General features: G+C 48.9%; 4 protein-coding genes and 1 long non-coding RNA gene across 13 annotated transcripts; 2 read left to right on the top strand and 3 right to left on the bottom strand.

Annotated features, from left to right (window-relative positions):
• Positions 1-1,245: 1,245 nt before the first annotated feature.
• Positions 1,246-2,195, bottom strand: cldn33b (claudin 33b). Its single transcript, XM_061297157.1, has one exon. The coding sequence runs from the start codon at positions 2,107-2,109 to the stop codon at positions 1,459-1,461; it is 651 nt and encodes a 216-aa protein (XP_061153141.1). The 5' UTR covers positions 2,110-2,195; the 3' UTR covers positions 1,246-1,458.
• A 1,254-nt stretch (positions 2,196-3,449) lies between these two features.
• Positions 3,450-17,549, top strand: wwc3 (WWC family member 3). 3 transcript variants are annotated; one of them, XM_061296534.1, is made up of 20 exons: positions 3,450-3,979; positions 9,113-9,222; positions 9,365-9,568; positions 9,807-9,883; positions 10,540-10,619; positions 12,260-12,389; positions 12,598-12,759; positions 12,826-12,887; positions 12,983-13,288; positions 13,353-13,442; positions 13,551-14,068; positions 14,244-14,364; positions 14,450-14,533; positions 14,864-14,950; positions 15,050-15,245; positions 15,305-15,475; positions 15,543-15,896; positions 16,131-16,460; positions 16,544-16,671; positions 16,931-17,549. In XM_061296534.1, the coding sequence occupies exons 1-20, from the start codon at positions 3,825-3,827 to the stop codon at positions 17,001-17,003; spliced, it is 3,438 nt and encodes a 1,145-aa protein (XP_061152518.1). In that variant the 5' UTR covers positions 3,450-3,824; the 3' UTR covers positions 17,004-17,549. The 3 variants fall into 3 exon arrangements, with proteins under 3 accessions (XP_061152518.1, XP_061152519.1, XP_061152520.1); XM_061296535.1 differs by having other exon boundaries at positions 3,451-3,979; positions 15,585-15,896; XM_061296536.1 differs by lacking the exons at positions 3,450-3,979; positions 9,113-9,222; positions 9,365-9,568; positions 9,807-9,883 and adding an exon at positions 9,888-10,023 and having other exon boundaries at positions 10,102-10,619.
• Positions 17,550-17,784: 235 nt separating this feature from the next.
• traf3ip2l (TRAF3 interacting protein 2-like) lies at positions 17,785-20,922 on the bottom strand. Of its 6 annotated transcripts, none has more exons than XM_061296543.1 (11): positions 20,764-20,914; positions 20,664-20,691; positions 19,865-19,969; positions 19,156-19,688; positions 19,047-19,083; positions 18,892-18,959; positions 18,720-18,817; positions 18,583-18,651; positions 18,400-18,516; positions 18,254-18,328; positions 17,785-18,090 (listed from the first exon to the last, which is right to left on the bottom strand). In XM_061296543.1, exons 3-11 carry the CDS (start codon positions 19,891-19,893, stop codon positions 17,944-17,946), a joined length of 1,173 nt encoding a protein of 390 aa, XP_061152527.1. In that variant the 5' UTR covers positions 19,894-19,969; positions 20,664-20,691; positions 20,764-20,914; the 3' UTR covers positions 17,785-17,943. The 6 variants fall into 6 exon arrangements, with proteins under 6 accessions (XP_061152527.1, XP_061152523.1, XP_061152528.1 ...); XM_061296539.1 differs by having other exon boundaries at positions 19,865-19,933; XM_061296544.1 differs by having other exon boundaries at positions 19,865-19,933; positions 20,664-20,688; positions 20,764-20,900.
• Positions 20,923-21,141: 219 nt separating this feature from the next.
• Positions 21,142-25,454, top strand: LOC133166563 (uncharacterized). The gene is made up of 4 exons (XR_009717823.1): positions 21,142-21,284; positions 22,164-23,419; positions 23,711-25,156; positions 25,262-25,454. It is a non-coding gene; the product is annotated as an uncharacterized LOC133166563 (long non-coding RNA).
• On the bottom strand, positions 21,538-27,959 carry chd1l (chromodomain helicase DNA binding protein 1-like). Of its 2 annotated transcripts, none has more exons than XM_061296537.1 (25): positions 27,769-27,959; positions 27,566-27,678; positions 27,337-27,443; positions 27,147-27,252; positions 27,046-27,077; positions 26,719-26,800; positions 26,499-26,661; positions 26,226-26,381; positions 26,066-26,158; positions 25,896-25,992; positions 25,625-25,698; positions 25,449-25,559; positions 25,023-25,137; positions 24,757-24,910; positions 24,474-24,666; positions 24,252-24,397; positions 24,021-24,184; positions 23,752-23,948; positions 23,586-23,684; positions 23,444-23,514; positions 23,224-23,338; positions 22,521-22,629; positions 22,187-22,393; positions 21,806-21,890; positions 21,538-21,722 (listed from the first exon to the last, which is right to left on the bottom strand). In XM_061296537.1, exons 1-25 carry the CDS (start codon positions 27,860-27,862, stop codon positions 21,597-21,599), a joined length of 3,009 nt encoding a protein of 1,002 aa, XP_061152521.1. In that variant the 5' UTR covers positions 27,863-27,959; the 3' UTR covers positions 21,538-21,596. The 2 variants fall into 2 exon arrangements, with proteins under 2 accessions (XP_061152521.1, XP_061152522.1); XM_061296538.1 differs by having other exon boundaries at positions 21,538-21,719.
• Between the last annotated feature and the right edge of the window lie 35 nt (positions 27,960-27,994).

The following is a 27,994-nucleotide window of genomic DNA, read 5'->3' as shown; positions in this document are numbered from 1 at the left end:
GGGAGGACTGCAATCTTCCAGCAAGTTTTATTTGTTTGTGTTCCACTTCATGTTAGCGGGAGGCCATTTTCTAAATCTGCGGAGGTTTAATAATCCCAAACATCTTGTGAGTGTGTGGGGGGGGGGGGGGCTTGTTTCCCCCTGCTGCCTAAACTCAGCAGGTAAGATGTGCAGTCTGCTAATAAACATCCATTTGTGTCCAATAGACACAAATACAAATCATTAATAGTCTCATTATCCCCTTCAAATCACACAATCAGCTCCTTTTTAGTTTATTATACACCGACGACCAATCACGGCTCAGCTCGTGAATGTCACATGACTAAATTCAGGCGAGCCAAACTAGTGAGCTGTGATTGGTCAATACCTGAGTATAATTTTCAATCAACACGTGGCAAAATGGCCGCCGACTTCCTGGATGAAAACAGAATTTTGTTGGTTAATTCATACTGTGCTTGTTGAAAAGATGTTGAAAAATTCCAACATTAACATAATCATTGGGGGATTGGCTAAAATTGACTTTTTCTCTAGCATGACTACATGAAATGGATAGCGTGCTATCAGTGATGCTAACTCGTAGGCTAGCAACATTTTGACATCGGTTCAGCTCTAATCAGAGAGCGACTCACTCGTTTTCTGCCACCTGGGAAGTAACCTGTGCCCTAATGTTTCCAAACATTACGAAATGGTCAATTAGCTTCCTCTTATGAGAGCAAACTCCACATGTTGCATGTCCAGTACGTTTTGTGCTCTTGTTGCTTTCCAGCCAAGCCGACGGCCTCTGACTGTTTGGCAAATTAAGGCGTTCATTAAACGCAGCTTAGCTGGGCCGGCGAGCAGGAAATGCGATGGAATTAACCTCACGCTGCGTTTCCACCAACGGCAAAACACACGGCCCTGGTCCAAGTGACTGGGAAGAGGAGGAACGCGTGCCCTGCTTTTTGGTGGTATAACAAGCTTGGGGCACCGGATCCCCAGGAGTACCGTAATTTTCGGACTATAAGTCGCGTTTTTTTTCATAGTTTGGGTGGGGGGGGGGGCGACTTATACTCAGGAGCGACTTATATACATGTTTTTTTTTTTTCACTTTTTTGGGCATTTTATGGCTGGTGCGACTTATACTCCGGTGCGATTTATAGTTCGAAAATTACGGTAAATATGGTTGGGCGTATATTAGGGTTGGTGGCTGTTTTAGCTCGAGCGCTATCTAGCTGATACAGTACCAATTTAAATGACTTACACATGTAATCTCAGTTTGATTTATTGTGATCATTCAGCACATACAGATTGAGTGCTCATTTTACAATCGGAATATTTTAGCTTGAAACATTCCACTGATAGAGGAGCAAGAGATATTTCGATCGTTTTTAGCAGCATCTATTCATCTATTTACACATCTATGTACATTTGAGAAGTGAAACTGATTGCTTGATTGCGATGTTTTCCAGTGACGGGCCTTCATACGTACTCTGCCCGGGCCAGCACCGTGTTCATCACCTGGTACCTCCGCTGCGGGCCGGCGGGAGGGGGCGGCTCTCGGCCGGTGGAGCGGGATGCGAGCACCAGGAGGAGCCCGGCTAGCGCCAGGAGGAAGCCCCCCGCCCATCCGCAGAACAGGGCATCGCCGAACTCCCAGCGGGGCATCACGTCCGGCAGCGCGTCGTCGAAGAAGCGCACCACGGCCAAGTGCGCCACGTACGAGACGGGGATCAGACACAGAACCCCGGAGAGCATGCCCAGCACCCCGCCCGCTGTGCCTAGCGTCCTCTTGGCGCCGTCCTCCTCGCAGCCGTTGACCAGCGACAGACCGGGGATGGACACAATGAAGCCCAGGGCACCGACCGCCAGGGAGGCGCAGGTGAGCACGCGACCCAGCTTGAGATCGGGCGAGAGGCCCAGCAGGCTGTCGTAGGCCCGGCACTCCATGCCGCCCATGTCCTGGACCACGCAGGTCTCCCACAGGCCCAGCTCGTAGCTCTCCGCGGGCAGCATGGAAGTGGACATGCTGAGCCAGCGCGGCGACACCACCGCCCCCAGGACGCACAGCCAGGCGCCGGCGTACAGCAGCATGCCCGGCAGCTCCAGGGCGCGACAGGCGCACCCCTCCATCAGCTTGAGCGAGAGCTGCTTGCTAAGACGCTGGAGGGCCCGGGAGCTCCTGGCACCAAGTGCTGCCACTCAGAGGAGCGCTCATCCTCTACTGGAGGGAGGGGAGAGGGGAAGGCCAGCAAGGGCACCACAGCCCTCCCCTCTGCAGCCCTCCCTGCTTCCTATGCCAATGGGCGGCGTGGGCAGAGTCGCTCACTCGTCCGTTGCAAAAAGTCGGTATCGCTCGGTTTGCGAAAGCCTTCCGACTACAATACATGAACATTTCATGCAAATTAACCAACAGAATTATTTCCTAAAACGAACTCATAAAACAGGCCGAAGTGGTCAAAGTCGGACATTTGCAACCGACCTAATTGATTTTGGATGTGACCACTCCCACATCGGCGCAACCCTCCTGTGCTTTTGGCTGCAGGGTTACCAACAGCCCCTACACATTGTGAGTGACACTGCGGCCTATTGTGGAGTGTTCATATGGTCTGTGAGAAACGGCCTGTGGGAGGAGGCTGTGGATCACCGTTAGGATGTGAGATGGATGCGATGTGACACACACACACACACACACACATATGCATACACACTCATAAGCCATGCAGGAGATAAGAATGCAGAGATAAACTCCCCCTCAGGTGGAGAACAAACGCTCAGCTGACTGCAGTGACGCTCTCAGTCACACACACCATTGGTGGGAAGTAACCGAGTACAAATACTTTCTAAGTTAAATAGGTTTTTAGTTACTACTGTACTGTACTGTACTGTACTGTACTGTACTGTACTGTACTGTACTGTACTGTACTGTACTGTACTCTACTGTACTGTACTGTACTCTACTGTACTGTACTGTACTCTACTTGAGTTTATATTTTTCTGACAGCTTTACAGTTTTATTTGATGTATTTGAGAAAAGATATCTGCATGGTCAACTCCTTTCTTCGTCAAAATAGCCTTACTTTTTTCAAAGGCAACTACCATGATGGTAAAAAACACATGACGTCATTGAGTGACAAAAAACGGGTGCAATATTCACGTTGTGCTGTAGGTGGCGCCAATGTATATGAAAAACGATTCAAGCGCTCAGAGTTTGCACTGGAGGGAAAAGTTGTTTGTTTTGAGGCAACTTTTTCCCCCCGAGTTGTCATTAATCTTGCTTTCGATGGTCAAAACAGTCAATTAAATGACAATTTAAGTGGAATTATTGGAGTTTGATGACACGATTCAACATCTTGTAGTGGAAATAATAAATTATTAGCGGGGATTAATTAGCCAAAGTCAAGTCGAGTGACCGACTTGAAAAAAGTCAACTTTTTTTCTTTCCTTTTTTTTTTTTTTTTTTTTTTAAAGAGGGGCTGTTTTAAAGTGGACACGGAGGAGGCAGACAAGAGGAGGGGATTGGACAGAGTGGCCGAGCTCGCCCCGCACGTCCGTCCGTTTATGCAAATCCACCCCCGGCCCGAATAAGGACACGGAGGAATGAAACATGGTGGCGGAGGGATCAGGCCAACATGGAGGCGCGAGCACCGTGAGAGCACCGTCGCCGCCTCCTCTTTCTTTGTAAAGCGAAAACTTTGCTCTTTTCAATCGTGGGGCCGCGATGCGGTGAAGAGGAGCAACTGCTTGGCCGGCCCGGGGACACACTGAGAGCAAACGACGACGACGACGAAGGAAGGAAAGAAGCAACGGGGCTGGAGCCCTCCGCTCAGCAGCGGCGGCCAGCCGCGATGCCGTGGCCGGGCGGAGGCGGCGGCGGCAAGCGGCGAGAGAGCTCCGAGCTACCGCTGCCCGCCGGATGGGAGGAAGCCCGAGACTATGACGGAAGAGTGTTCTTCATCGACCACAACACTCGGCAAACGTCGTGGATAGACCCCAGAGATAGGTAAGAACCTCCAAGACGTCATTCGACGCATTTGACTTGAAAAGAAAAAGTGTCCGAATGATGCTTCGGGGGATTTTGTTGTTCCTTTTCACATAAAATGAACATTCCTTCATCACTCACGCAACTAAAGCCTCCTCGTTCCTAAAAGTATTTTTTTCAAATATTTCTGTTTTCCATTCCCATTTTACACACACTTGATGACAAAGACTTCCAGTGACTTGTATTCTTCCAAATTCTCTAGTCGAGCCTGATTATCTTTTCTCCCTAAAGCCTTATTCCAAATCTGATCAACTAATCAAACTTTGTGTATTTATTTGTGTGTCTTCCATTGATCTGCAGCATTCCAGCATCTCTTTGGTCCCCTCCTTTTGTGTATACTTTATTCCCACTCCATCCTTTCCAACGTAACAAAATGTGTGTGAGACTGCCACTTTTGTAACTGCGTGGCCGTGAAAACTCCATCTCCCAGAAATCCAGGCAAAACTATGTCAGGAATGTTGCTAAAGTCGGGCCGCTGGGAAAAGCCGCGGGGAGGATGCGCGACTCCAACCGGGACTGGGAATCCACCGAGGATGGATCGGAAATTCGAAGCCGGGGCGATTCAAAAGATACTTATTGTGCTCCCCCTCTCACTTTAAAAAAACAAAATCTTGCGTCAAAATACCCAAAGAAATATTTTTCCACTCTTGCTGAAATTAGCCGGTTTTGAGGGGGTGGTCTTGTCTCCCCTTTTTTGCTTTTCATGGAGTCCAGTGTTTAAACTTCACAGCTTGCATGTTACCTCCATTGAAGACTGGGAAATGTGTGAGTCGGAATGAAAAACCCTCCTTAAATAAATATGAAATATTGCCAGTGGCAGCCATCCGTGTCAGTCCGCTTACATCGACCCGACGAAGCTTTAATACATCACAAAGGCCGTACGAGTGACTTTTCCGTAATATGACTCTTGTCTTGTTTCAAGTGATTCAAACAAAATGAATGCAGAAGTAGCGCGTCACCCAGATTAGAAAAAAAAAACTCATCTCCTCACCAGTTTTTGCTTCATCAGCAGTTTCCCAGTGATTCATAGATTTTCTCCATTGAAGGAATGCCTCCTTTCGCAAGCCCATGTTGACCTTTCGATAAATCAAAATACCACACGTACAATTTTATAAGAAATCTTTGGCGTCATCGAACGGATATTAGGACTTTTGAAAAGAATCATTTTTGCCGATTCTACTCTTCCCAGCAGAATTCAATTGCGAGTCCGTGTGAATGGTTCTGTGTGTGTCGCCTGATTGACGGGTCATCAGTCCAGGGTGTGTGTCCTACCTCGTACGCTAAGTCAGCTGGGATAGACTTCAGCCTCCCCCCGTGACCCTGAACAGGATAAGCCCTGTTGAAAATGGACGGATGGCGAAAATTCCAAACATTCTTTTGCTACTCGCCTGCAGTTAGTTCTGTTGGACGCTATACGATTGCAAGCGGCGTTACCGTGACCGGACCAATCAAGTCACTCGCAAGTCATTTGATCCGTGACCACAAATGCCGTTAGCACAGAAATGCTAATTGTACAGAGGTGTCCAAAACCTCAAGGGCCGCTGTCCTACATGTTTTAGATGTTTCCCTCCTCCAACGACCCTAAGCTCTACAGAACCCTGATAACCATCCTGATCCTTTCAATCAGGGGTGTTGAAGCAGAGAAACATCTAGAACATGCAGGGTAGCGGCCCTCGAGGACCAGATTTGAACACCTCTGTAGCCGTAAACCGCAGTCATGATAGTTGTTCTTTGCAGAGGATAAAGAATCTATACGCTTGTTAGATATGTCGACACGTTGCCGCCAAATTGCAGCTTGTTGTGAATCTGACATTTTTGCTCGAAAGCAAACAAAAAAAATCATCCATCAAACGACCGGCGCCTTGAAAAACCTGTAAATCAGGATTCTTGTTCCTCAAGGCCGTGCTGTGTTTGAATAAAACAGCCTCCACTATGTGGAAAAAGAAAAATCGTCTGCAAGGACAGCGAGATTGGTCTCCTGATGAGTGTGAGGCCGAGAGTCTGCTGACTGACCCGCTGGGGAAAAACACAAGAGCCACTGAAGGCCAAAGCATAATTGTCAATGGTTGTTGCGACTCACGATGCCGCCGCCCAGCGTTAACGTGCGTTCGCTGACTGGATGTTTGCGTGAGCTGGCGGCATGTTGCGAAAAATTGGGTTAAGGTGCAAAGAACGCACAGAAGGGATTCCTCGGTCGAGCAGATGGTTTTTGTTTACCTTGTTACAATTGAGACCACTTCAAAACATTCCTCAAATAAATAGTCTTGAAATGATTTGTATTCATATTTAATACGGTTTAAATGTTCATTAAAAAAAAAAAAAAATTGGATGAATAACATGAACATGAAAATATTTTTTTTTTTGGGACAATTTATATTTAAATGAAAATCCCATCTGCTTGTCCGAGGGGGGGTCTCAGTTCACTCGGGGACGCCATTGCCGACTCACGCCGCCGCGTGGGTCTTTTTTGTTCCAGCGGAATGAGCGTCATGCTTGGCATGTTCAACACTAATGCGGGGGGCTTGCTCGCTCGCAGCCTCAGAAAAAGCGTCAGAAGCGGGTGTAAGGGGGAGTGGCCGCGGTGGGGTGGTTCCCACGTGTCCGCAACCCGTCCCGGCGGGCCCCCTCTATTAGCTCTGTTATGCAAGCCTGCGCCCGGCAAAGGGAGGCCATTATGCCGGCGCACAAAGCACACCAAATTCAATTATTCTGGAAAGGGTGAGCTGTGTTCGCAGGCGCCCAGAGGTTATTCACATGCGCTGAACCCCGCTTTTATTTTGCTTCCCACAGTGTTTTCATTATGGGCCAAGGGGGGCGTCGCTTGAGCTCAGTGTCATTTGGCCCGTGTGCTCTTTTTATGTTTTTCCATCATCCTTCTTTAACACCGTGCTATCTTGACTGTGAATAGATTTTAAATACCGTAATTTTCGGACTATAAGTCGTGTTTTTTTCCATAGTTTGGGGGGGGGGGGCGACTTATACTCAGGAGCGACTTATATACATATATATGTTTTTTTTTTCACTTTTTTGGGCATTTTATGGCTGGTGCGACTTATCCTCCGGTGCGACTTATTGTCCAAAAATTACGGTAGATTTATTTTCAATTTACCAACTTTTTAATGTTGGACATTGAGCCATTGATAATTTTGATACATTGTATATATTTGGGGAAATACGGTTTTAAGGCGTCAAAGGGTGACGGAGGCCCAAATGTTGCTCGGCGTAGTTGTCCGTGAACGGGCCCCGCTCAGAAGAATGCAACCTAAACAGGACATGCCAAACTCTGCGAGCCATCAGGGCCTCTATTGTTCCACGTCGGTGCACAATTCTTATTGAAAAGCAGAAAAAGTCGTCGCCTCAACGCTTTAGCTGCGCTCCAGGCAAACGACCCGACTTCAATTCCGTCGAATCCAACAGTTCTACGGTACCCTCAGTGTCTAACAATAGCAGCAGTACAAATTAATTTGTGTTTTAACTTCATATTATTCAAACTAATAGTGGGCTGTAGTTTTGTTCTGCACTAACTGGGCGACTTTTTTCATCCCAGTCGTGATGCTACGCTAGTTAGCAAAAGCGCTACAAACAATCGACTCTGACCCTGGCTGGGGCTTTTCCGCCGTACTTTCCACCAAACTCTCCTGGCCAAATAAGAGCAGTGACACTTTTATCCCCGGCCTCATCTCTTCTCCCCGCTCGCAGACGCTACTTTTAGGAGGCCTATTTCTATCGGATTTAACACATAAAGGCACACGAGCAGATTCCGTCCGCATATCAGCTGCTTTACGCCGTGCTCTGAAATCCTGCACCCGAGACGAGGCCCGAGCGTGAGTGACATTCCTCCCAAAGTTGTTTTCACGTTTCTTTTTTAAACACACAATGGAATTTTGAGGCCGGCACCACTTGTGGCCTTTTTTGTGGGCCATCTATAGAGGGGCTCGGTGGGGGGGGGGGTTTTCCAGGTTGCTAATTCAAAATTGAGATTTAATTTGGGATTGATATTTGGCGTCTAACAAAAAGTGAGGAGATTCCGCATGTTGGAGAATTTCTGGCCTCCAGTTTCACATGCCACCGCAGCGGCGTTTGACCCTGTCGCCGGGCAAAAAGCGGCTGGCACAGGATGGAAATATCCTCCGGGCCGGATTATTCTAGAATTAGCAAATGTCTCTTGACAACTAAATATATTTTTCATGGAAGGTGCAAAAGCGTCGCGCCACAGCTGGACATGCTTGCGAGTCTGCCTCGGCTAATTTCAGAAAACTCTTTTTCGCCACACCGATGTATGGAATGTGTGCACGGAATGTTACACACACACCGCTTTAAAATACTTTTGTCAAATTATTTTGAGATGAAATAAAAGACTTGCATTTTTTAAAATGTTTCTTATTTTATTGTCCGTGATACGGGGTCACTGGATGTCACTGTGTCACTATGACAACTCGTTTTGCTGCATGTACAAATACGCGCGCCTGCCTTGTGTGTGTGTGTGTGTGTGTTTTTTTGAGAGACAGAAGTGACCACGCCGTCACAAGACTGCGGAACAAAGCAAACATTCACATGCAGTATGATTAGAATCTGCGAGCGGACATGTTTTTCCCCCTCAAGACGGTGACCAACAACAAGCAGAGAAATGAAATTGCATGAGATTGCTGACAAGCTGATATGGAATTAATGGAATTGTCCAAAATGGAGACTGGAAGGCTCCGTCAAGAAATGTGTAAAGTGCTGCGTGGAGTTTTTCATTTTGTTTGGGTCGTTGCGATGACTTCCTGCCCCGAACGTGGTCGGCAGACACAAGCTGCTGTTCTAGAACGGCGTTTCTTCCTCCTGCTTGTGCGTGCAGACATGACTCGAGTGTGTTTACCTTTAGCAAACACTTGAAATGAGGTGTTTGCCTCCTTGTTGTCTGTGCGTGTGCACTTTCACCTGTCTGTCACCTGCCTGACACGCGACCATTCATACCTGTCAACATGCTGTTTTGAGTTTTAGTTGAATGTTCTCCAAAAACAAAAAATTGTTGCGGGACGACTGAGACTTTGGACTGTGTTGTTGGTTGGAATGTCAATCAATCAGTCTGATTTAATGGCGTCTCTTCAGGATCACCAAGCCGCTGACCTTCGCCGACTGTGTCGGAGATGAGCTGCCCCTCGGCTGGGAGGAGGTCTACGACCAGCAAGTGGGCGTCTACTACATCGACCACATCAACAGTGAGTAGCCCACAGCGATCTGTACCCCCCCGCCCCCAAGTATCGGTTGGCTGGTATCGAGGTCCTCTACGAGTACCCGATACCTGCAGGTTTAGTCTCTTGTTGCTCACTGGTGGCGGTCTCACCTTGTGGCGTCCCTCAGAGACCACGCAGATCGAGAACCCGCGCACCCAATGGCGGCAGGAGCAGGAGCGCATGTTGAAGGAGTACCTGGTGGTGGCGCAGGAGGCCCTCCGAGCCAAAAAGGAGATGTACTTGGTCAAGCAGCAGCGTCTGGAGCTGGCCCAGCGCGAAATGTTGCTCTTCCACGAGCTTTCCGAGGACAGCCGCTCCGTTGCGAGCAGCGGTAAGACGCTAGCGTGGTCGGCGACATTAAAAAAGGCTACGACGAAGGACCATGAGAATTGTTGGTAGCGTCATAGTCCTTTTTACATCAAGTTGGATGTCAGAGTACATCCAGAACACCCAATTATTATTATTTGTTTGTATTTTGGTTTCATCTTCACCTCAGATTCTGCTTTCAGCAAGCCACAACTCACTCCCCTTCTGCTTTCTTTCTCGTGTGTGTGTGTGTGTGTCCACAGCGATCTCCGGCTCGTCCTCAGGCGCGAAATACGACCCCGACCAAATCAAAGTGGAAGTGGCTTGTAGGCGAGAGCGGGTGAGTCATTATCAAGGGAGAACAATGGGCTGCCACCGGGACAGCTGGGCGGGCGATCGGTCGGGCGGGCGGGGTGTTGCCCCGACAGGATACCGTGGCCCGGGGCCTCTCGAGGATGAGGATGACCTCAACATCAAAAGGTCACGGCGAGGCGAGGCGAGGCAGCTCTTATTTTGGGTTCTATACAACGCTAACGTAGCAAATTCATCTCCCTTTAGGTGTCCTAATACTTTTGTCCGTGTAGCCTCTCTCCCAAGTGTCCTCACGGTGACCTCGCCGCCGACGCACACGAGACGAGGGCGGCGCAATCCGCATGACGCCGCTGTACTCGTCAGATGACCCCAAAAAGAAAAAAATAATGAAATGACACGGGCGGCGCCATCGCAAGCTTTTCTCTTCTTTCGGGAAATTCATTCATGAATAGTCCTGTTAATCTATGAAATTGTGAAAGTCTGCTATAATTTGATTTAATGAGACAAATTCATTTCCGGGGGTGGCTTGGTCTTGGATTTCTTTTTAAACTATATTCGCTGGTGCTTTTATTCCAATTTGAAGAAGTGGCGTGCAGCCAGTGGGTGTGATAGTGCTGAGCGTGCACTTTAAACGGAGAGGAAACCTAATGATCTGCCCTTTCCCGGTCCTCGTGGCCTTTGCAGCTTTCCCGACTGAAGCACGAGCTGGCCCAGGTGAGGCAGGAGCTGCAGTACAAGGAAATGGGCGTGGAGACGCTGCAGGAGTGAGTGTGACCGCCACCCTTCCTCGTCAACACCCTTCTTCCTCACCACCCTTTCCCCTTGGCGCTCTCTCCCTCTCCATTTCTACTTTCAAAAGATGGAAAACACTGAAACACGTACGCGAGCTTTTTAGAGGCTCGACAAAACGGATCGCTTGGCTTTCTTTTTGTCTCGGGAGAAAGTGAAGCTCTGCCGCCCACAGGACGGGCAATAAAAGTACGTTGAGTAACTGCAAATGGAGGGTCCCTGGAAAAGGGAGTGGGTGGTGTGCGGGGGGGGGGTCCCCACCTCAGGAAGAGGATGCACCAGTAGAGTGCAGGGAGCCAAGGAGAGGAAGTGGAGGGGTGGGTGGGGGGGCGCACAGTTTGGAAAACAGTGCAGCGAGATATCTGCGAGCAAATTCCTCAACACTTCCTGACTCGCTTATCTACCAGATGTACACAACTGCACACGTTCCCAGAATAACCTGCACAGATTGTGCACCATGTGTGTTTGTTGTATGTTTGTGTGGATGCAGTGCATTGTGTTTGTGGGGAGCGGGGGCCACCTCGGGCTGTTGTGGCCAATAGGTCGTCCACGCTGTGTGGCATCAGATCAAACGCACACTTTTGACCCGCTAGCCGACACAATTGCGCCTTTTATCTCCAACAGAGATCGGGGCAATACGTACATTCACATTGTTGGGCATTTTTGTGGAATTTGTTTACACTTAGCCTTTATTCTTGTAAAAGTTAGATTTGATTTTTGATTTTTTTACAAAATTTACAAATTGAATTTTATTCTTGTAAATGTACAACTTTTTTACATTTTTGTAAAACTGCATTTTTTCCTAGAATCTTTTTTAATTCATTTTATATGACTCATTTGAATTTTTTGTAAATATTTTATTCTTCTAAAATGACCCTTTTTGGAGTCAGGTTGCCGTCGGACACAATGATATTTTTGGATCATGACTTCATTCTCAGGACGTATAACTTAACTCTAGAGGCATGTTTCTTTTTCTTTTCTTTTTTCAGTATGGGTCTTCCCCCCCCCCTCCCCTCCCCTCCTTCTTATAAGCATATAAACTCCACGGCCTTGCTAGTGTGTGTGTGTGTGGTGTGGTGGGGGTTTGTGATGGAGGTGAGGCGGCAGGGGGGGGTGTTGGGGGTCTGAACAAAGCAGGTCTTGTTGCCTGATGGCTGGCTGAACACTACCTGCTGTTGAAGGGCCGTGAAGGAAGCGGGCTGCGGTGAGCACGGCGGCCACGTGCCAGACCCGGCGACAGGGGTGGAGGAGGGCGCCCTCCGCCTCACCCCAACCCCCATCCCTCCCTTGCAACATCCCTCCTAGAACATAAGCCGATTCACCTCAGGGCCACAGCGGCAGATTGGTTCCGTTTTGTTTTTCTGGAGCTCAATGATGAAAAGCACAGTGTGACAGAGTCGACACTGGATACGCACTGAGGAAATCTTTTGAAAGGAAAACTTGAAAAGCAGCTCGAACAATGGGATGTCCACGTTCCAGTGGCGAAACTCGTCTCGGGTTAAAATCAGCGAGAATTTTTTTTGTCATCAATATTAACAAATGTTGTCAATATTCCGAGTTGATTTATCTTTGTTCATCTAATCCAAACTAAGTAAATGTTTTTGTCCCGGTTCAGGATCGACCGCAAGATGTCGTGCAGTCAGACCAACTACAAGCTGGACGAGGCCCAGGCCATCTTCAACGAGCTGCGCAGCATCAAAAAGGCCATCAGCGCCGGCGAGAAGGAGAGGCAGGACCTCATCCAGGTGCGATTCATTCACTGCTCAACGTCTTCCCAGACGTGTGAGTCAGCTGGCGCGTTCCACTCATTCCGCCAGACGAGAGAAAAAAAAAAAGAATTCCCGCATGACAAAGCTGGTGACTCACTGGCAAATTCCCATTTGTTTATTTGCAACTTCTTCAGTCCTTCATTAACTCCTTGATGATTTATAATCAATATTATTATTATTTTAGAGCCTGGCCAAGATGACGGTGAACTTCCAGAGCAGCTTGTCTGCGGGTGACGCAGCTGGCGAGGTGGCCAATAGCAGCGGAGGGGGCGGGGCCACGGTGGCGGGCGAGCATCAGCAGCAGTACTGCGACGCCGGCTGCCAGACGGACATGATGATGGGAGAGGTCGTACCCTCATCCTCGCGTGAGTCGTACCTGTGAGTCGTTTACTGACGGCCATCTTGTCTACAGGACTCCTCTCACACGGTGGACAAAGTCAAAGTCAACTGGCAGTACGAGGAGGCCAAGAAGAAGTAAGCGTCGTTGCATTATGCTTTTACTTCCACCTCAAAAATGGAGTGTCTGTAATATTTATTAAATGAATGTGGGTCACCTATGTGTCCACCAGGGTGCAGAGTATCCAGCACCAGCTGGCCCAGCTAGACGGCGAGAGCTGGTCGGGCCGAGCCGAAGCCGACCGGGATCGAGATTTCATGCAGCTGTTGCGGGAGAAGGAGGCTCTGCTGCACGACATCATCATGGCGAGCAAGCAGCACAAGAAGGCTCATGGTCCCGATCGAGCTCCCGATCCTGGTCAGAGTCCGGAACCCAGTCCCGGTCCCGACACGCTGCGCCAGCTGGAGGAGGAACGCTGCCGATTGGAGGAGGAAGTGCAGAGGGCTCACAGCTCACAGAGTCAAGGAGCCAATCAGAGGTCAGCGTCGACTCGATTCGACTCGACGCGACTCACCGTGTAACTGCTTAATGTTTGTGTCCAGACTTCTGCAGCAGGAGAAGAGAAATGTCTTGCTGAGACAACTGGAGGAGGCCACGCGCATCACCACCTACCTTCACTCGCAGCTCAAGAGGTGTTAAGCGCTTTCCAGATTGATTCCCAAATATTTTGTACGTCACATCGTGGTGTAAAGCTCTCTTCACTTCATCCTGTCTTGAAATTCCATTTGCGTGTCTGCCAGCCTATCTGCCAGCTCCCTGACGGTGTCGTCCAGCAGCAGCCGCGGCTCGCTGGCGTCCAGCCGCGGCTCGCTGGCATCCAGCCGGGGCTCCCTCAGCTCCATCAGCTTCAGCGACATCTACGGCGTGCCGCAGTACGAGCGCCACGAGGAGCCGGCCGACGCCCACCTGCGCTATGCCCCGCCCCCGGAGGCGGCGTCCAGGGACACGTACACGCCTGAGCCGGCCGCGCCCAGCAAGGCCAAGCGCGCTCACGACACGCCGCAGTCGCTGGCCTCGCTGTCGTCGCGCTCGTCGCTGTCCTCGCTGTCGCCGCCCAGCTCGCCCATGGACACGCCCTACCACTCCACGTCTCAGGACTGCCCCCTGACGCAAATGACAGAGGAGTACATGGAGCAGGCGGGCCGCGGGCTCCTGGAGGGTCTGCGCGCCCAGTCGCAGCAGGACGCTCTCGCCGCCGCCGCGCACCCTGCGGACGCTAAGAACCACGGAGGCTCTCAGGGGCCTTTCAACTCAACTGGTGAGTATTTAAAAAAAAAAAGGTTTGATGGTTCCACGTTCCAGTCACACATACACGTGAACATATGTTGTCCGTCCATTCGTGTACATGCGTTGTGCAAACATTTGCCCGCTCGCACGGAAAGGTCGAGCGCGGGTCCGTGCGTTCACACGCACACTTCAACTGTCATGTGCAGGAGTGACGCTGCGCGGCAACAGCGGCAGCAGAAGCAGCAGGAGGACCAGGAGGGTCTCGGCCGGCATCTCCGAGGACGCTCTGGCCACAGACAGCGGCGTCTTCGAGGCCTGGGGTAGGAGGTGAGTGGAAGCCACGGGTACACAGACATATGGATTTAAAGTCAAGTTGTCAAAGTACATCTCTAAAAAATGTGCTTTCCACCAGAGCGGAGGAATCTGAAGAGATGTCCTACCTGAAGGAGCAGACGTGGTCGGCCGGCGACCCGACGCAGATCCAGCTGGGACTGCTGTGAGTTTCCTTCCCTCCGTATATTCTTTATCCTCTGCATAGAGCAACTATGGCGAGGCCAATCTGTGGCTTACTGAGAAGTTGTGACATCTCCTTCAAATAAATCTGGGGCCACATTAGCAAACTGTGTGAGTAATTGTCACCCACCCAAACTTGTTTTTCCTAACTGCAAAGAGACTCGTCACGGCCTGACACCAGAATGCCACCAGATGGCGCCACTGTCATGGCCTGAGCTCAAATGAAAGTTTCTCACTGTACTTTCCCATTGTATTTCTTGATATTTTCATTTTTCCAAATTTCACCTGGGCATTCTCGTTGTTTGCCTTCCAGGTGGGAGTCTACCTCCCAGTCCCTGCGTCTCCACCTGCTCCAGCTCAGGAATCTGAGCAGGTCCGTCGTGAGGGACGGATACAAAGTGTGAGTCCAGCCACTCTGGCTTTGTCGTCCATTTGTCAGACGAGTGCAAAAGTGTGTGTAAGGCAGACCTATAATATTGTTGTCAAAATGTATTTTCAGTTTCGTGAAGGTGCACCTGATTCCGCCGGACGCAGGGCGAGCCTGCGCCTTCTACTGCTGCACGGCTCTGGAGCCGCACACGCACGTGAGCTTCAACGAAGGCTTTCGCGTTCCCGTGCCCGTCAACGCCCTGGCCGGCTGTGCCCTGCAGCTGTCCCTGTGCTCGCTTGGCCCGCAGGCTCAGGAGGAGCTCCTGGTAGGTCGAAGAGGAGAAAAAAAAAAATCCACTGTTGTAAATCGTGTGTCCGTGTGTAGGGCAGAGCACAGGTGGGCCTGGCTGAATGTGAGGGGAGTACAGAGATGGTCTACCACTGGCTGAGGGTTCAAATGTTCAGCGGGGCGGAGCCTCAGAGACCCGAGGTGAGAGGTCAGGGTCAGCGGCGACCTCACGATGGGCCTGAGGATGAGCACAGACCGAGAGCGCCGGTAAAGATGATTTCGTAATAAGAGTCAAATCCACGGATGCATATTATGCAAACCTTTCCTGTTTTAGGATTATTGTCATGTGAGTGAAATGGGTTTCTCGCCAACCCAGGAGAGCTCGCGCGGCCCGTTATCCCGCACCGACGCCGACCCGGACTCGGACCCGCCGCCGAGGCTGCAGGCCGAGTCGGTGGACAGCGGCTGCAGCAACAGCACGCCGAGCGAACGGATGCTGGGAAAGGTGGCCGTGCTCAAGGTGGAGAAGGCCACCATGACGGAGGGCCACTTTGCAGAGGCGGTGCGAGTGCGAGGCAAAGAGAGGGGCGGGGCTCGCTGGGGCCACGCGGCACCTTTCATGCGCGGCAGCACTATTGTGCGCTCACAGACCTTCTCTCCCGGAGCGCGCAGTCAGTACGTCTGCAGGGTAAGTAGCCTCTCGTAAAAGATGTCGGCAACGCTCGTAAAAATCGAGAAGCTCGTAAAGCTTAAATCATGCGTCTAGCATGTACGTGATAATGAACGCGTTCCAGACTGCGTTCAGTCGTTCAAACAAACCACCTTGACGTGATGCTAATCAATAGCTGGTCTGGCTAACATGCTACAAATCGAATATGCCACTTTATTTATTCGTTTTCCCCGTGTGTCGTTATTGCCGCAGTTGTACCGCAGCGACAGCGACAGCTCCACCCTACCAAAGAAAACGCCCTTTGTCCGAAACACGCTGGAGCGGCGGACGCTGCGCTACAAGCAGCAGTCGTACCGTTCCTCGCTAGCCGAGCAGCCCACGCGCACCTCCCTGGACCTGGAGCTGGACCTCCAGGCCTGCAGGACGCGCCAGAGGCAGCTGAGCGAGGAGCTGAACGCCCTCAGGGAGCTGAAGCTGCGTCTGGAGGAGCCGCCGCCGCCGCCCCGCCAACCTGGAGAGTTGCCCCACTGGGCCCTGAGGGACGAACGCTTCCGCTGTCTTCTCAGAGAGGCGCACAGACAGGTCGGACGCACGTGCCACCGAGGCGCAACGTTTTGGTGATGGCTTGCCGTGACGTGACGTGAGCGCTTCTTCCCTGGTTGCAGGCGGGTCAGAGCGAGCAGGAGCAGCGTCAGGAGGAGGAGGTCGGCAGGAGGCTGAGGAAGGCATCCAAAGAGCTTCTGCACATGAGGGGGCAGAGCCACAAGGAGCCACTTCCCGTTCACACCTTCAGGTCAGTCAAACCAACCCACACATCCTCATCAGGCAATCTTTTGGGTTAAAAGAAAAAAAGTCAATCTTCACCAAGATATTTGATGAAAAAAATGGAGAGAATAGAATAGAAAAAGCGTCTATGGCCCATAACTGCCGCCCATCACATTAAAACTTAGCACATCAAATAGACAGAATTAGCTATAGCTGGGTCAACCCATTTTTTGCGGCATTTGCATCTTCCTGCGGTATTTGTGACTCGAGTTAAATTTTGTCTTTAGAGAGAAGATGGCTTTTTTCACCAGACCAAGGTTCAACATAAACGTACCTCCTTTACCAGCTGACGATGTGTGACGTGCTCCCGCGTCACATGACATGAAGTATTTGTGCTACTAGCCTCACACGCACTCACACACACACACACACACACACACACACACCCAAGAAGTCAAGAAGAGTTTGTGTGTCATGAAGAAACTCTTCTTATTCCTCCACGAGTGTCTTCTGCTTGCCAGATGGGAACAAAAATAAAAAAAAAAATAAAAAATACACACACAAAGCTACTCACTGTACTGTAACTTATTTTATAGTACTTTTTTCCTTGAAGGAAATTTGGAAAAAACAAATAGATCATGAAATAAAACCTGCTTCCCGCTTTCATGTGTATTTTGTAGCTTTGGAACAAATAGCACTTCATTGTTTGTACTTATCCTAAACGCAATGTATTTACACCCAATGTCACTTTGTAATCCCTTTTTGTTATTAAAATTAATATTATTTCATGTACTTTTCAATATACAGACAAAACACTGTATTCAGATTGTTGTTTTTTTTTCTAATGATGTCTGTATGAGCATCTGCAGTGTTACCTCTTTTGTGAAAATAAAACTATTAAACCACTTCTTTTTTTTTTTACCGTGCCATGTCAACAGCTACGTGGCGGATGACCCCATTTAGGTGCAGGTTGGAAATGATAAAAAACGCAAGACCCGCCCCCTCCACGCCAATTGTGGTTTTTTGAAAGAAAAGAGAACTTTTTTAAGTTAAGGGCAAAAAGTTTGTGAAGGTGCTGTTGGGGCGTCCCTCCATTTTCACCTTCTCTCCCCCACACACTTTTATATCCATTTAAAAAACATATTTTTAACAAGTTTTATTAAACATGTCTTTCCTATAACATTACAAAGGCAATGTAAAAAAAAAAAAAAAAAAAAAGTCCAATCCAAAATCCCAGGAGCCCTTTACCCTTGAAGTCACAAAAATGTCTTTTCATCTTCTCAGCGTGTTGAGAAAAGCTCTATATAGGGATGGACACGATGGTGGGCAGTTCTCCGATGGGTGGCGGGTTGTATTTCTCAACCCTCATCAGCCGTCGCAGGATGTCGTCGCGGTCGCGCGGCCAACCGTACACGTGCGTGTTCAGCAGCCAGTTGGGAACGTGACGCTGTAGGCAACGCAAACACGTGGAGAGGGTTGCTCAACTTCTTTCACAGGTAAAACTGTTGATTTGACTTTTTTTTACTTTTATTTTAATAACTTTTGTTGAATTTGGAAGGGTTTTAAATTTATATTTTCCTTTTAATACAGTCCAGTACATTCAATCTTACCTTTTTTGCCCCAGGGAACAAAATGGGAATGAATCGGAAATTCTTGCTTCCGTTCTGGATGAACTCATTCTGAAGCTGAACAGAAAAGAATCATCAACAAGAAGCCAACCAGTGGTAAGTTCCAGTCGGGGTTCTTTATCGGGGACCTGTTTGTGGATGTAGACAGTGTTGCACATCCTCTCGTCGTTGTCGGGGCTGACGTGGGAGGCGGTGACGGTCTCGTGGTACTTGGGGCTGATGACGATGATAATCAGGTATTCCTTCTGAGGGGGAGTAGACGACACCGGTCAGTTTGCGCTGCTGACCGACACCCCAGAACGGCAACTCACCTCGCTGAGGTAGCGCTCCATGAAGTCGATCTTGCTGATGCTGCGGAATTGTTGCTCGAATATGTCAATCTGAAAGCAGCACGTTTGATATTGCCGTCACTCTCTGGACTGGGAAGTATGGTGACCAAATGTCTTACGTGAGTATCGAAGCCGTTATGTCGCAGCAGGGCGACGAAATTGATGATCTCGTTGACGTGCGCGTCATCGTCCGCCTCGTACGTGACGAACACCCTCCCTGCAATCATGTAGATGTGATTTAGCTTTAGATGGCCAATCACGCTTCTCTCCGGAGTCCCATGGGCTACTTACTCTGCTCCAGGGACAACGGCATGCTCTGCGTCAGCGGCTTCTCCGCAGGTGGAATGCTGTGGCCGCCCCTGCCAAAGAAAAGATTTAGCAAAGCAGGCTGATATCGCTGAATCCTATGATCTGCTTTGTTTAAAGAATTCCAAAGATGAACTCACGTCGGGGTGAATCGTTCCCAAGGGGGTCTGCAGTCACCTGCGTGTTAACAACAAAAGTAAAGCTGAGAACAGCCCAGCAAAATGTACGCAGCGACAAGTCCGGACTCACGTTGCTGCGGGGCGTAAGCCGCTCTGTTCTGATGCCACGGCAGCTTAACGGGGCCCCCGGCCGGGGCATCGGAGGGACAACGGGCGCAGCAGGCGGCTCCCGGCGGGGAGCACATGTACGGCGGAAGCGTGTGGTGCCGACTGGGCGGCTCGGAGCGTAGCGAGCACGGCTGCTCCAGGCTCAACTTATGTCCGGACCGGAAGCTCTGGCTGCAGCAGCTACAGAGTTCTGTGGGGTCCGAGCCGGACGGGGGTCCGCTGCTGGGATATCCCGACCAATCGCCGGAGAAACTGGACTGCTGCGGCCAGCTGCCGTCCGCCAGACTCGGAAACGGAGCCGGCGGGAAGGAACAGGAACTCAGGCCGGAGAAGGAATTCTCTTCTGGGTTGCGTTCCCTGTCCTGCTCCGAACTTGGCGGGCCAAGCCGGGTGGAGGCGCCGGAGTGGTTGTAAAGGGGGGCCGAGTCTAGTTTGGGGGCGTTTGCTTCTCGCTGTTCTGCGCTCATGGTTTCATCGTCCTCTTGGGGTGTGTTGCTGTTGCTCAGGAAGCAATGAAATTAAACTGAAGTATCAGAAGTGCTGCTAAGTGACACCTGCCACCTAGTGGCAAATGGTGTCATTACAACTTGATTATTACCAATAAGACTCTTTTTGGCTGCACTTTGGTAAAGAAACACTTTTCTTTTAAAAGCAAGTTTTGTGTCACTCACCTATTTGGAGATTTGCAAGCTGGCAGCATGATTGAGCCTTCGTATATCCATGTGTGTGTTCACATTGCACTTGATACAAACACACATGTATTAATGCAACATACTCTGATTAAAAAAAAAAAAAAGTTACTTTTTACTTGAGTCATATTATTCTAAAGTAACTAAAATGTCGCCTACTCTGCCCACCATGCATTTTATGTTTTTGCCGCAATTATTTATGATTGTGTTGAGGATTCAAAATGTCTCCACCCAAAAAATGTAACACGTTACAGTGAAATGTTAAGGCCGTATCACACAAAATAGAAAAACAACCACACACGCACAGCAATAGAGTGGAAAATGGTGTTTCTCATTTTGCGCTAATATAAAACCAGTGGACAAAGTTATGTGGTTGTTTTAATACTCAAAATGTAGTTTGTTTTATGTTAAAATGAACAGTAAAGGAGAAAGAAGGCCGTGGTATGCAAGAAGAATGTGCATAGGCAAGGATGGGGTCTCACAAATATAGAAAGACAAGAACACAGACACGCACACTCGGAGTTTATTAGCTTGACACGGGTGAGTTGGTTCACGTGCGATGACGTCGCTTTGAAAACTAACACTTAAAGTTGTTTGATCCACTCACGCCCAGGTCTGCATAAAGTCCTTCTTTTTATCATCGCGCAATTTGTTCCATTGAATGACGTCTAAAGTGACATTTAAAATGACATTCGCGGTTGTGTGTATGACCTCAATATATTTTCGCTCACATATTTTTTTCCTTTGCTAAAGATCTCACGAGGAAAAAAAACTTCCATACCTTCTGCGTCGTTACAATATTTATACTGCTGGATTAAAAAAAAAAAAAATTTTTAACTGTCAAGTTACACAAATGCAAGAAAAAAATTAATAAATCTTACCGTCGCTCAAGCCTGTTTTGGTTGTGAGAATCCTAATTCCCTCGCTGGAAAACGAGTTTGCTCGGCGGCTACTTTGAAGACGCTTGCTCGGTTCAATTTTGCCTTGTGATCTGACGTGTGGTGGTGAAGTGCACTCGCTGTCTTGTCTTGGGCTTTCCGCCAAGTCCCGCCTGCCGCCGACTTCCCACGCACTTTCAGCTATTTACATTTATTCAGAGTCCCACATATTGACTTGATTGCACATTTACACAATATAAAAGATTTCACTAACTTAAACATTGAGTATTTCTCAATATTTTTCAACCAATTGTGTTGCTCCGTAACCCCCCCCCCCCCCCAATGTACTTAATTAAGGTATTTGCAGGAGCAGAGGTCAATGAAAATGAATAGTTGGTGCCTCACTCACACAGGATGGTAGTACGCCATGACATCAGCCGATTCAGAGAGAAGACCTGGCTGATAAAAGAAAGATAGAGAAGAACATGGCAAAGATCTTCAGTGAGGTGACGATACAGCAAAAGGTAAAGACTGGACAGTACTACTCAAATTAAGTCCAAATCCCTGTGGGAATTCTTCTCACTTAGAAAGATTCCGTTGGATACATTTTGTTTATTTGTTCTGGGGGAAATAAGAAAAAAAAACGCCTTAGGAGTATCGCTGGGCGAGCAAAACACATTTTTGTCATTGTTTCCGTTTGAAGTCAGTGGTAGTCAATCTCTTTCTGTCAGCTCGTTGTAACCTGGTGCAGGTTGTCTCCAAAAATGAAAACAGGCATAAAGTGATCATTGCTTTTATTGTTCTCACACACAGCTAAGACGATTAAACCTAAAGTGTTATGTAAGGGCGAGTATGAAGGCTGCGCTGCCGACTTGTTTCTGTTGGGAAAAGCAAGCTTCCAGCCAGGCCTTGCCGACCAGCAGGGCTCGATGGTAGCGGTGCGTCAATTCCCGCAGCTCCTGCTTTCGCACGCGACAAAACAAAACAAAAAATCACATCAACGTGTGCAGATGACGTCAGAGGGGTTAAAATTGCCACGGCTAACCTGAGCGTGGACCTCGTGCTCCACTTGGGCGACTATGTGCGTGACTTTGTCGCTCATCACCTCATCTTCATCGCCGTCATAAGTGCGCTGCAGCTAAGGAAGCGTGATTCAAATACAATAAAAAAAAAAAAGGGATTGCAGTGTGACTTTTGAGCATTACCGTAATTTTCGGACTATAAGTCGCGTTTTTTTTCCATAGTTTGGGTGGGGGGGGGCGCCTTATACTCAGGAGCGACTTATATACATATATTTTCACTTCTTTGGGCATTTTATGGCTGGTGCGACTTATACTCCGGTGCGACTTATAGTCCGAAAATTACGGTATTTCTCATGGTTGCGCTTCTTTCTATTCCATCAGGTTGCGGTTATCAAGGATATGTGACGAGGTAGCGGGCCAGCCTCTTCCTGTCCGTTGCCGTCAGGTTGTAGAAAAACACACGGATGCCCTTCATGAAACATGGCAGCTCCGAGGAAGTCCGCGGGGAGGACGGGCCTGTCTCCTGTGCATCCGCGGCGGCCGAGCTGCTCGCTTGCGCCGAAGAGGTGGCGGCGGTGGGTTTGTTTTTGCCACTGCGATTGTGATAGTATCTGTCAGCCAGGTTAAGGGAAGCGGAAGCTCAAAGGTGACGTTAATAGGAGATATGAATATCATTTGATCTATTTTTAGAATTGCACGTCAGGCCATTCCCCAACCCTGCCAAAAAAAAAAGGATACATGAAAGTGGGGATGCCTCTGGAAGCCAGATGTTTTCTGATCAGACGCTCGGTGCCGTACCAGTTGAAGCCCTTGGTGGCGTGGCCGATGCGAGGCAGGTGCACGCTCGCTTAAGCGTGAAGAAAAAGAACACTTCAAGTATCAGCCAACCATGTGACCTAGCACGCATTCCAGTGTAGCCACAGAGGTACGGCGGTGACGGGAGAGGGGGGTGTCCTAGCATATCCCGTCAGTCAAGTCTAACCATGACACAGAAAAAAAACGCCGCCACAACGCCAAGAAAATGTTGCTCAAACCTGCAGTGTGAGAAATCAACTACAAGTTATTAATAACAACAGTTATTTGTAGAATACTCGTGAAACGTCACTTCGTGTAGTATTATCACTTTGCTTTCTTAAAAAAAAAAACTTTTACCTCAAAAAAAATACAATTTATTGTTGTAAAATGTGACTGTTTCCCTCGAAAATTAAATGTCATTTTTGCAATATTACATCTTTAAAAAAAACGTTATCTAATTCCGTTCTAATCATTTTTCTTAACATGTAAATATTCTAAAAAAATATAATTATTGACATAAAATATTGTGAAAAAAATCATAAAGGTAAGAGTAACGTAAAGAATTAAAAATGGGACACAATATTGCAGGTGTACCTAACAAAGTGGCTGACTGAGTGCATTTGGATTTTATTGATACGTTTTCCACCTTTGTGCCGTTTAGCGGCGGCGTGAATCTTCCTCAGGCCTTGGTCGAGTGCCGTCAGAAAGATTCCGGACAACTTGTTGGCTTTATCTCGCTGCTGCGCGACGATGAGGGCCAGCTGAGGAGGGAGCAGAGGATACTCAAAAAACCGAACATCGTGATGGAAATCAAGACAGGAAGTCACATCGCATCCGCACATGTGAGTATATTTTCGGAAACCCACGTGATCGTTCCCGTCCAATCGGGACTGTTTGTCATCGATGGGAAAAAACAGCACGTTTCCGACATCCAAGTCTGTGGCAGGAAAACAAAGCATTTGTTACGTTATCGATTCTCCTGCCAACATTTTTTTCTTCTTCTCATACCTTTCATCTCTCCTGCTAGCTCGTACTGGCGCCGTGGTTCATCCGACCGCACCTCCAGCGCGGTGAACAAGCCTCCCTTCCCCCACCAGCCCGAGTCATCTAAGAAAATGTATTTTATTTCTAAGATGATGCGTCGAACGAGCGGGTCACAAGGCGTGGCACGTACCCACGCAGTGGACGATGATGGCGTCCCCACGCGCGGTGTGAGGATGCGTGACGTCTCCCAGGACGTAGCTGATGGCGCCGCTGTCCGAGTCGGCCGAGCTCACGCTGCTGCCGTCCTCCTCCTCTTCCTCGTCTTCCTCGCTGTCCGCAGATTTCAGGCAGCGGGATGTGTAGCCTTGGGACGCCCACCACGCCATCCTGCGTGGAATGACGATGCAACGTGAACTTTTTGGTTGGTGGTACGCCGTCGAATGTGTGCCCGAAACGGACTTTTTCTTGTACTTGTGCTCCTCCTGCTTCTTCTTGGCCTCTGCCTCATATTTGGCCCGCTTGGCCGCCGCCTCCTGGCGCTTCTGTCGGCGCAGTTCCAGCTCCGCCTCCGTGAGAGGACGCCGCTTCCTGGTCGGGAAGATGAGCCCCGTCGCCGACGACACCTGAAACAAATACGGTATCATTCAGATCCTACTGTCGTCTGTTGGGTGTCAATGGGGAAAGTCGTACGTCGGTTTTGTTTCGTAGACTTCGTCCTTCCCCGCCAGCTTTCGGCGACTCGGCGAGCTGTTGCTCCAGCAGGCGCTCGAAGCTTCTCTGGTCTTCCGAGCTGGGGTCCTTGCTGTAGTCCTTTCCCTCAAAGTAGTACATGTGGTCTGGGAGGGCAATCACGGGTTGACATTTTCAACCCTTGTTGAGCTCCAGATGAGAAGCTCCACGGTGAAAACGTACTCTGCCTGTCAGATTCCGAGTCGCTGTCTTCATCGTCTCGCGAGGGGGAAGGCGCTTCGCCGACATCATCTTGGTCAGGTGCCCAGCGGCCGTCGCGTGAGGCGCCGAGGATCTTCTCCAGTTTCACGTCCTGGACCGAGCTCTCGTCCGAAGACAGCAACTTGTCCACGCCAAACTTCAAGATCTCACTGAGCTAAGGAAAGCATATTTGGAAATGGTTTCTCCAAACAATATGTTTTATTTTCTGTATATTGGAAGCCCCCCCCAAAAGAATCATGCTCACATGAAGTCCGGCCGCCGCCGACTGGGCTCGCTCCAGCAGCGAGAAGCGTCCCTCTTCGATCACCGTGTTGGTGAGCTCCAGCTTGGAGACGGCGCGCGAGTACATGATCTCCTCAACCGTGTCTCTGGCCAGCAGGCGGATCACCTTCACCGGCCTGTCGCCAAAAATATAAGTCACACACCCTCTGAAGATAATTAAAAAAAAGTGTTTTTCGTTTTCATTTTTTCTGTCCAGGTAAACGATGACATCACGATCGAGGCGGACACCTGCTCTGGCCAATGCGGTGACAGCGTGCGGCCGCCTGCAGGTCGTTTTGAGGGTTGAAGTCGCTGTCCATGAAAATGACCGTGTCGGCGGCCGTGAGGTTCAGCCCGACGCCTCCTGCGTGATATTTTTGAAGGTAATAAATGAAATCAATATGGAAAATCGATTTAGCTACTTAATTCATATTCCACAATATTGTACACAAACTAAATCAGCCTTTTGATTAACTTTCGACTTGAAGACTCATGCAGGACGTGAAGGCCAAAGTATATCAGGAAAGTGACAGGAAGTGGCTGCCGTCACGCAGCGCAATGGCCTTGTTTTCGTCATCCTGTGGCAGATCTTATCTGCTTTCATCGGGCTCTCGCTTTCCTCCCTCACACACGTTTTAGCTGAAGATGCAAGATGTGACGAGTGTGCAAGTTCACCTGCTTTGGTGCTAAGCAGGAAGACGAAAACGTCTTTGCTGCTGAAGTTCTTCACAGCGAGATTGCGTTCTTCGCCGCGGACCGAGCCGTCCAGGCGCTCGTAGCTGAAACCTGCGTGGAAAAGGAATCCGATTTGTTTGGTCACGTGAGGTACGCCTGCTGCTAAGAGCGCTGACCTCTGTACTCCAAGTAGTCCTGAACAATGTCCAGCATCCTGGTCATCTGGGAGAAGAGCAGAACTCGATGGCCGCTACAGCGAGCCACATTAAAAAAAAGGTTTTAAGGAGCCCTAAGTAAACGTGAAGCCAATCAAATAAAAAAAAATCATAAAAATGTAAGATATTTAACTTTTCTTTTTAATTGATAATTTTCTGTTCATTTTTAATGAGTTTTGAAAAATTTCTAGCATTTATTTACGATCCAGCGGGTGACAGCAAAGTCACGCACCCTTGCTGCAGGTAGGCCAGCATGCTGTCAAGAAGGCAGAGTTTGCCGCTGGCTTCCACCAGATGTTCCCCCATCTCAAACGGCTCAGGCTCCACTCCTGGGCGAAACAAAAAAAAACACATTTAAACCTCATGGGAAGCCGCGCCTGAAACGAGCTGAAGTCACCTTACCGTCAAACAGATACGGGTGGTCCACGCACTTCCTCAACTGAATCAGGATGTTCAGCAAACGGGTCTTGTTGCTTTGGTCGCTACCAAAAGCCTCTTGAAGAAGAAAGCCCATTGTCACCATCCTTAGATGGTCCAATAAAATCCTGGAAGTGACACTCACCGACATCTTTCATGAGGAGGGCTTTGTAGTATTTCTTCTGCAGCGCAGACATGCCGTGGTAGACCACCACTTCCGTCTTCTTGGGCAGATCCACCGCCACCTCCGACTTGACCCGGCGGAGCAAGAAGGGCTCCAGGATGCTCTGGAGCTCGGTGGCTAAGGGGCCGACACGTAACATGTATGTAGAACTTTTTCATTTGTTGGAGATGTTTCAGAAGTTGTGCATCCTCTAATTTTCTGTATGCAGACAAATGTTTTTGGGTTCAATCATACCGAGCGCAGGTCGATTCCGCACATCGGCGTAAGAGCGGGCAAACCCGTCGACGTCGTCCTCCGAGAAGATGGCGGGCTGGATGAAACTCAGCAGGGAGTAGAGCTCCTGCAGGTTGTTCTGGATAGGCGTGCCGGTCAGTAGAACCCGGAAACCCACTGAGAACTAGACAGGAATGTATTAGTGATGATGATAACAACAAAGATGGCGCCCACCCAGTACCTCCGTCAGGGTCTTCCGGAGCAGAGAGTTCTGGTTCTTGAGCCGGTGAGCCTCGTCTATGACTAGAACCTTCCACTTCCAGCTGAGGGGGGGCGGCAACGGCGAAATGGTAAGAAAAGAAATCCTGATTTCATTATACCAAAGGGTGAGGGAATTAAACAATACAAATAATACAAAATCTGAAAACACAAGGGAGCGATGTCGCCACCTAGTGGCCAAGTTGTTAAATAACTTCATCAAACAACATCTTTACTTGGGATGGCTACCTTAGTCTATTTGAGTTTGGACTTTAAATCCAATCATTTGAATTTTTGAGAGGACACTCACCGTCTCAGGAAGGAAGCATCTTTGAGGCAGAGCTGAAAAAACAGGCCATTTTTTTTAAAAAGCAGAGGAATCGACAAACATGTTCCTCCATGTTCACACACCTCGTATGTAGTGAGCAGAACATGGAAGTCTTGAGCGTCTCCTTGAATCTCAATCCGTCTCTCTTTGTCTCCCTTGTAGCATAGCACAGTCAAAGATGGTGCAAAACTGGATGGGGGGGGGAAAAAAACAAGCTGAAACTTTTACAGGCTTTCATTATTATTTTATGATGCTAGACTCAAACATCTTTACCGTTCCAACTCACTCCTCCAATTCTCCATGACGGAGAGCGGGCTAAGAATTAAAAATGGACCTTTGACATCAAGAGCGCCTGACATGTACACCAACAGGCTGATGGTCTGAACGGACAAAACAATTTAAAGTAAATAATATAAATAAATAAAAAACATTGCAGAGCGACCACAAGTCAGTCATATGCAACGAAAGACAATATTATGGAGAAACTTGTTCATTCTCAAACCTGACAAGTTTTCCCCAAGCCCATCTCATCTCCCAGGATGCATCCCTGCTGGTTGTTCAGGCACTGAGTCAGCCACTGGACGCCATGCAGCTGGTAGGTCCTCAGCTGGATCCCTGTTCGAGAGCCAAACCAAAGTCCATCGTAGCTTCCTTACGAATGGAAGAGATAATTGAAACTTCCCGCCGCTTTGCTGTAAAAGTTACCTTTTAAACCCCAACGCTGCAAGTCGCTCTGAGTCAAAGTCGTCTTCTTTTTGGCGGGCACGCTGTTTTTAATCTTCAACAATAATTCCATCATATTTTTTACATCAAAAGGGACCAAAACTGAAAATATTAATGTGTACAGGCGTCTAAACTGAGCCCTATGCCCCGCCCTCAAAGTCGAAAACACTTCCGAGTTGTCACGTGATGCCGGAAGTTATTCAACTTT

Source organism: Syngnathus typhle, linkage group LG14, assembly GCF_033458585.1.
Source record: "Syngnathus typhle isolate RoL2023-S1 ecotype Sweden linkage group LG14, RoL_Styp_1.0, whole genome shotgun sequence".
Lineage (NCBI taxonomy): Eukaryota > Metazoa > Chordata > Actinopteri > Syngnathiformes > Syngnathidae > Syngnathus > Syngnathus typhle.
The sequence above is the reverse complement of the archived record's forward strand: the minus strand, read 5'-3'. Positions and strand labels throughout refer to the sequence as shown.

What these genes read in the sequence shown, in the direction of transcription:
- cldn33b (XM_061297157.1), bottom strand. Translation starts at nt 2,109, where the DNA reads ATGGAGGGGTGCGCCTGTCGCGCCCTGGAGCTGCCGGGCATGCTGCTG.
- wwc3 (XM_061296534.1), top strand. Translation starts at nt 3,825, where the DNA reads ATGCCGTGGCCGGGCGGAGGCGGCGGCGGCAAGCGGCGAGAGAGCTCC. An exon ending in TGGCTTGTAGGCGAGAGCGG is followed by an intron (nt 9,884 to 10,539) that starts GTGAGTCATTAT and finishes TGGCCTTTGCAG; the next exon opens with CTTTCCCGACTGAAGCACGA. An exon ending in GCAGTCAGTACGTCTGCAGG is followed by an intron (nt 15,897 to 16,130) that starts GTAAGTAGCCTC and finishes TTATTGCCGCAG; the next exon opens with TTGTACCGCAGCGACAGCGA.
- traf3ip2l (XM_061296542.1), bottom strand. Translation starts at nt 19,893, where the DNA reads ATGCTGCCAGCTTGCAAATCTCCAAATAG. An exon ending in TGGGAACGATTCACCCCGAC is followed by an intron (nt 18,960 to 19,046) that starts GTGAGTTCATCT and finishes TTTCTTTGGCAG; the next exon opens with GGGCGGCCACAGCATTCCAC. An exon ending in TGGAGCGCTACCTCAGCGAG is followed by an intron (nt 18,517 to 18,582) that starts GTGAGTTGCCGT and finishes ACTCCCCCTCAG; the next exon opens with AAGGAATACCTGATTATCAT.
- chd1l (XM_061296537.1), bottom strand. Translation starts at nt 27,862, where the DNA reads ATGATGGAATTATTGTTGAAGATTAAAAACAGCGTGCCCGCCAAAAAG. An exon ending in TCCGGAAGACCCTGACGGAG is followed by an intron (nt 26,662 to 26,718) that starts GTACTGGGTGGG and finishes ATTCCTGTCTAG; the next exon opens with TTCTCAGTGGGTTTCCGGGT. An exon ending in CCACCCGTATCTGTTTGACG is followed by an intron (nt 25,993 to 26,065) that starts GTAAGGTGACTT and finishes TGTTTCGCCCAG; the next exon opens with GAGTGGAGCCTGAGCCGTTT.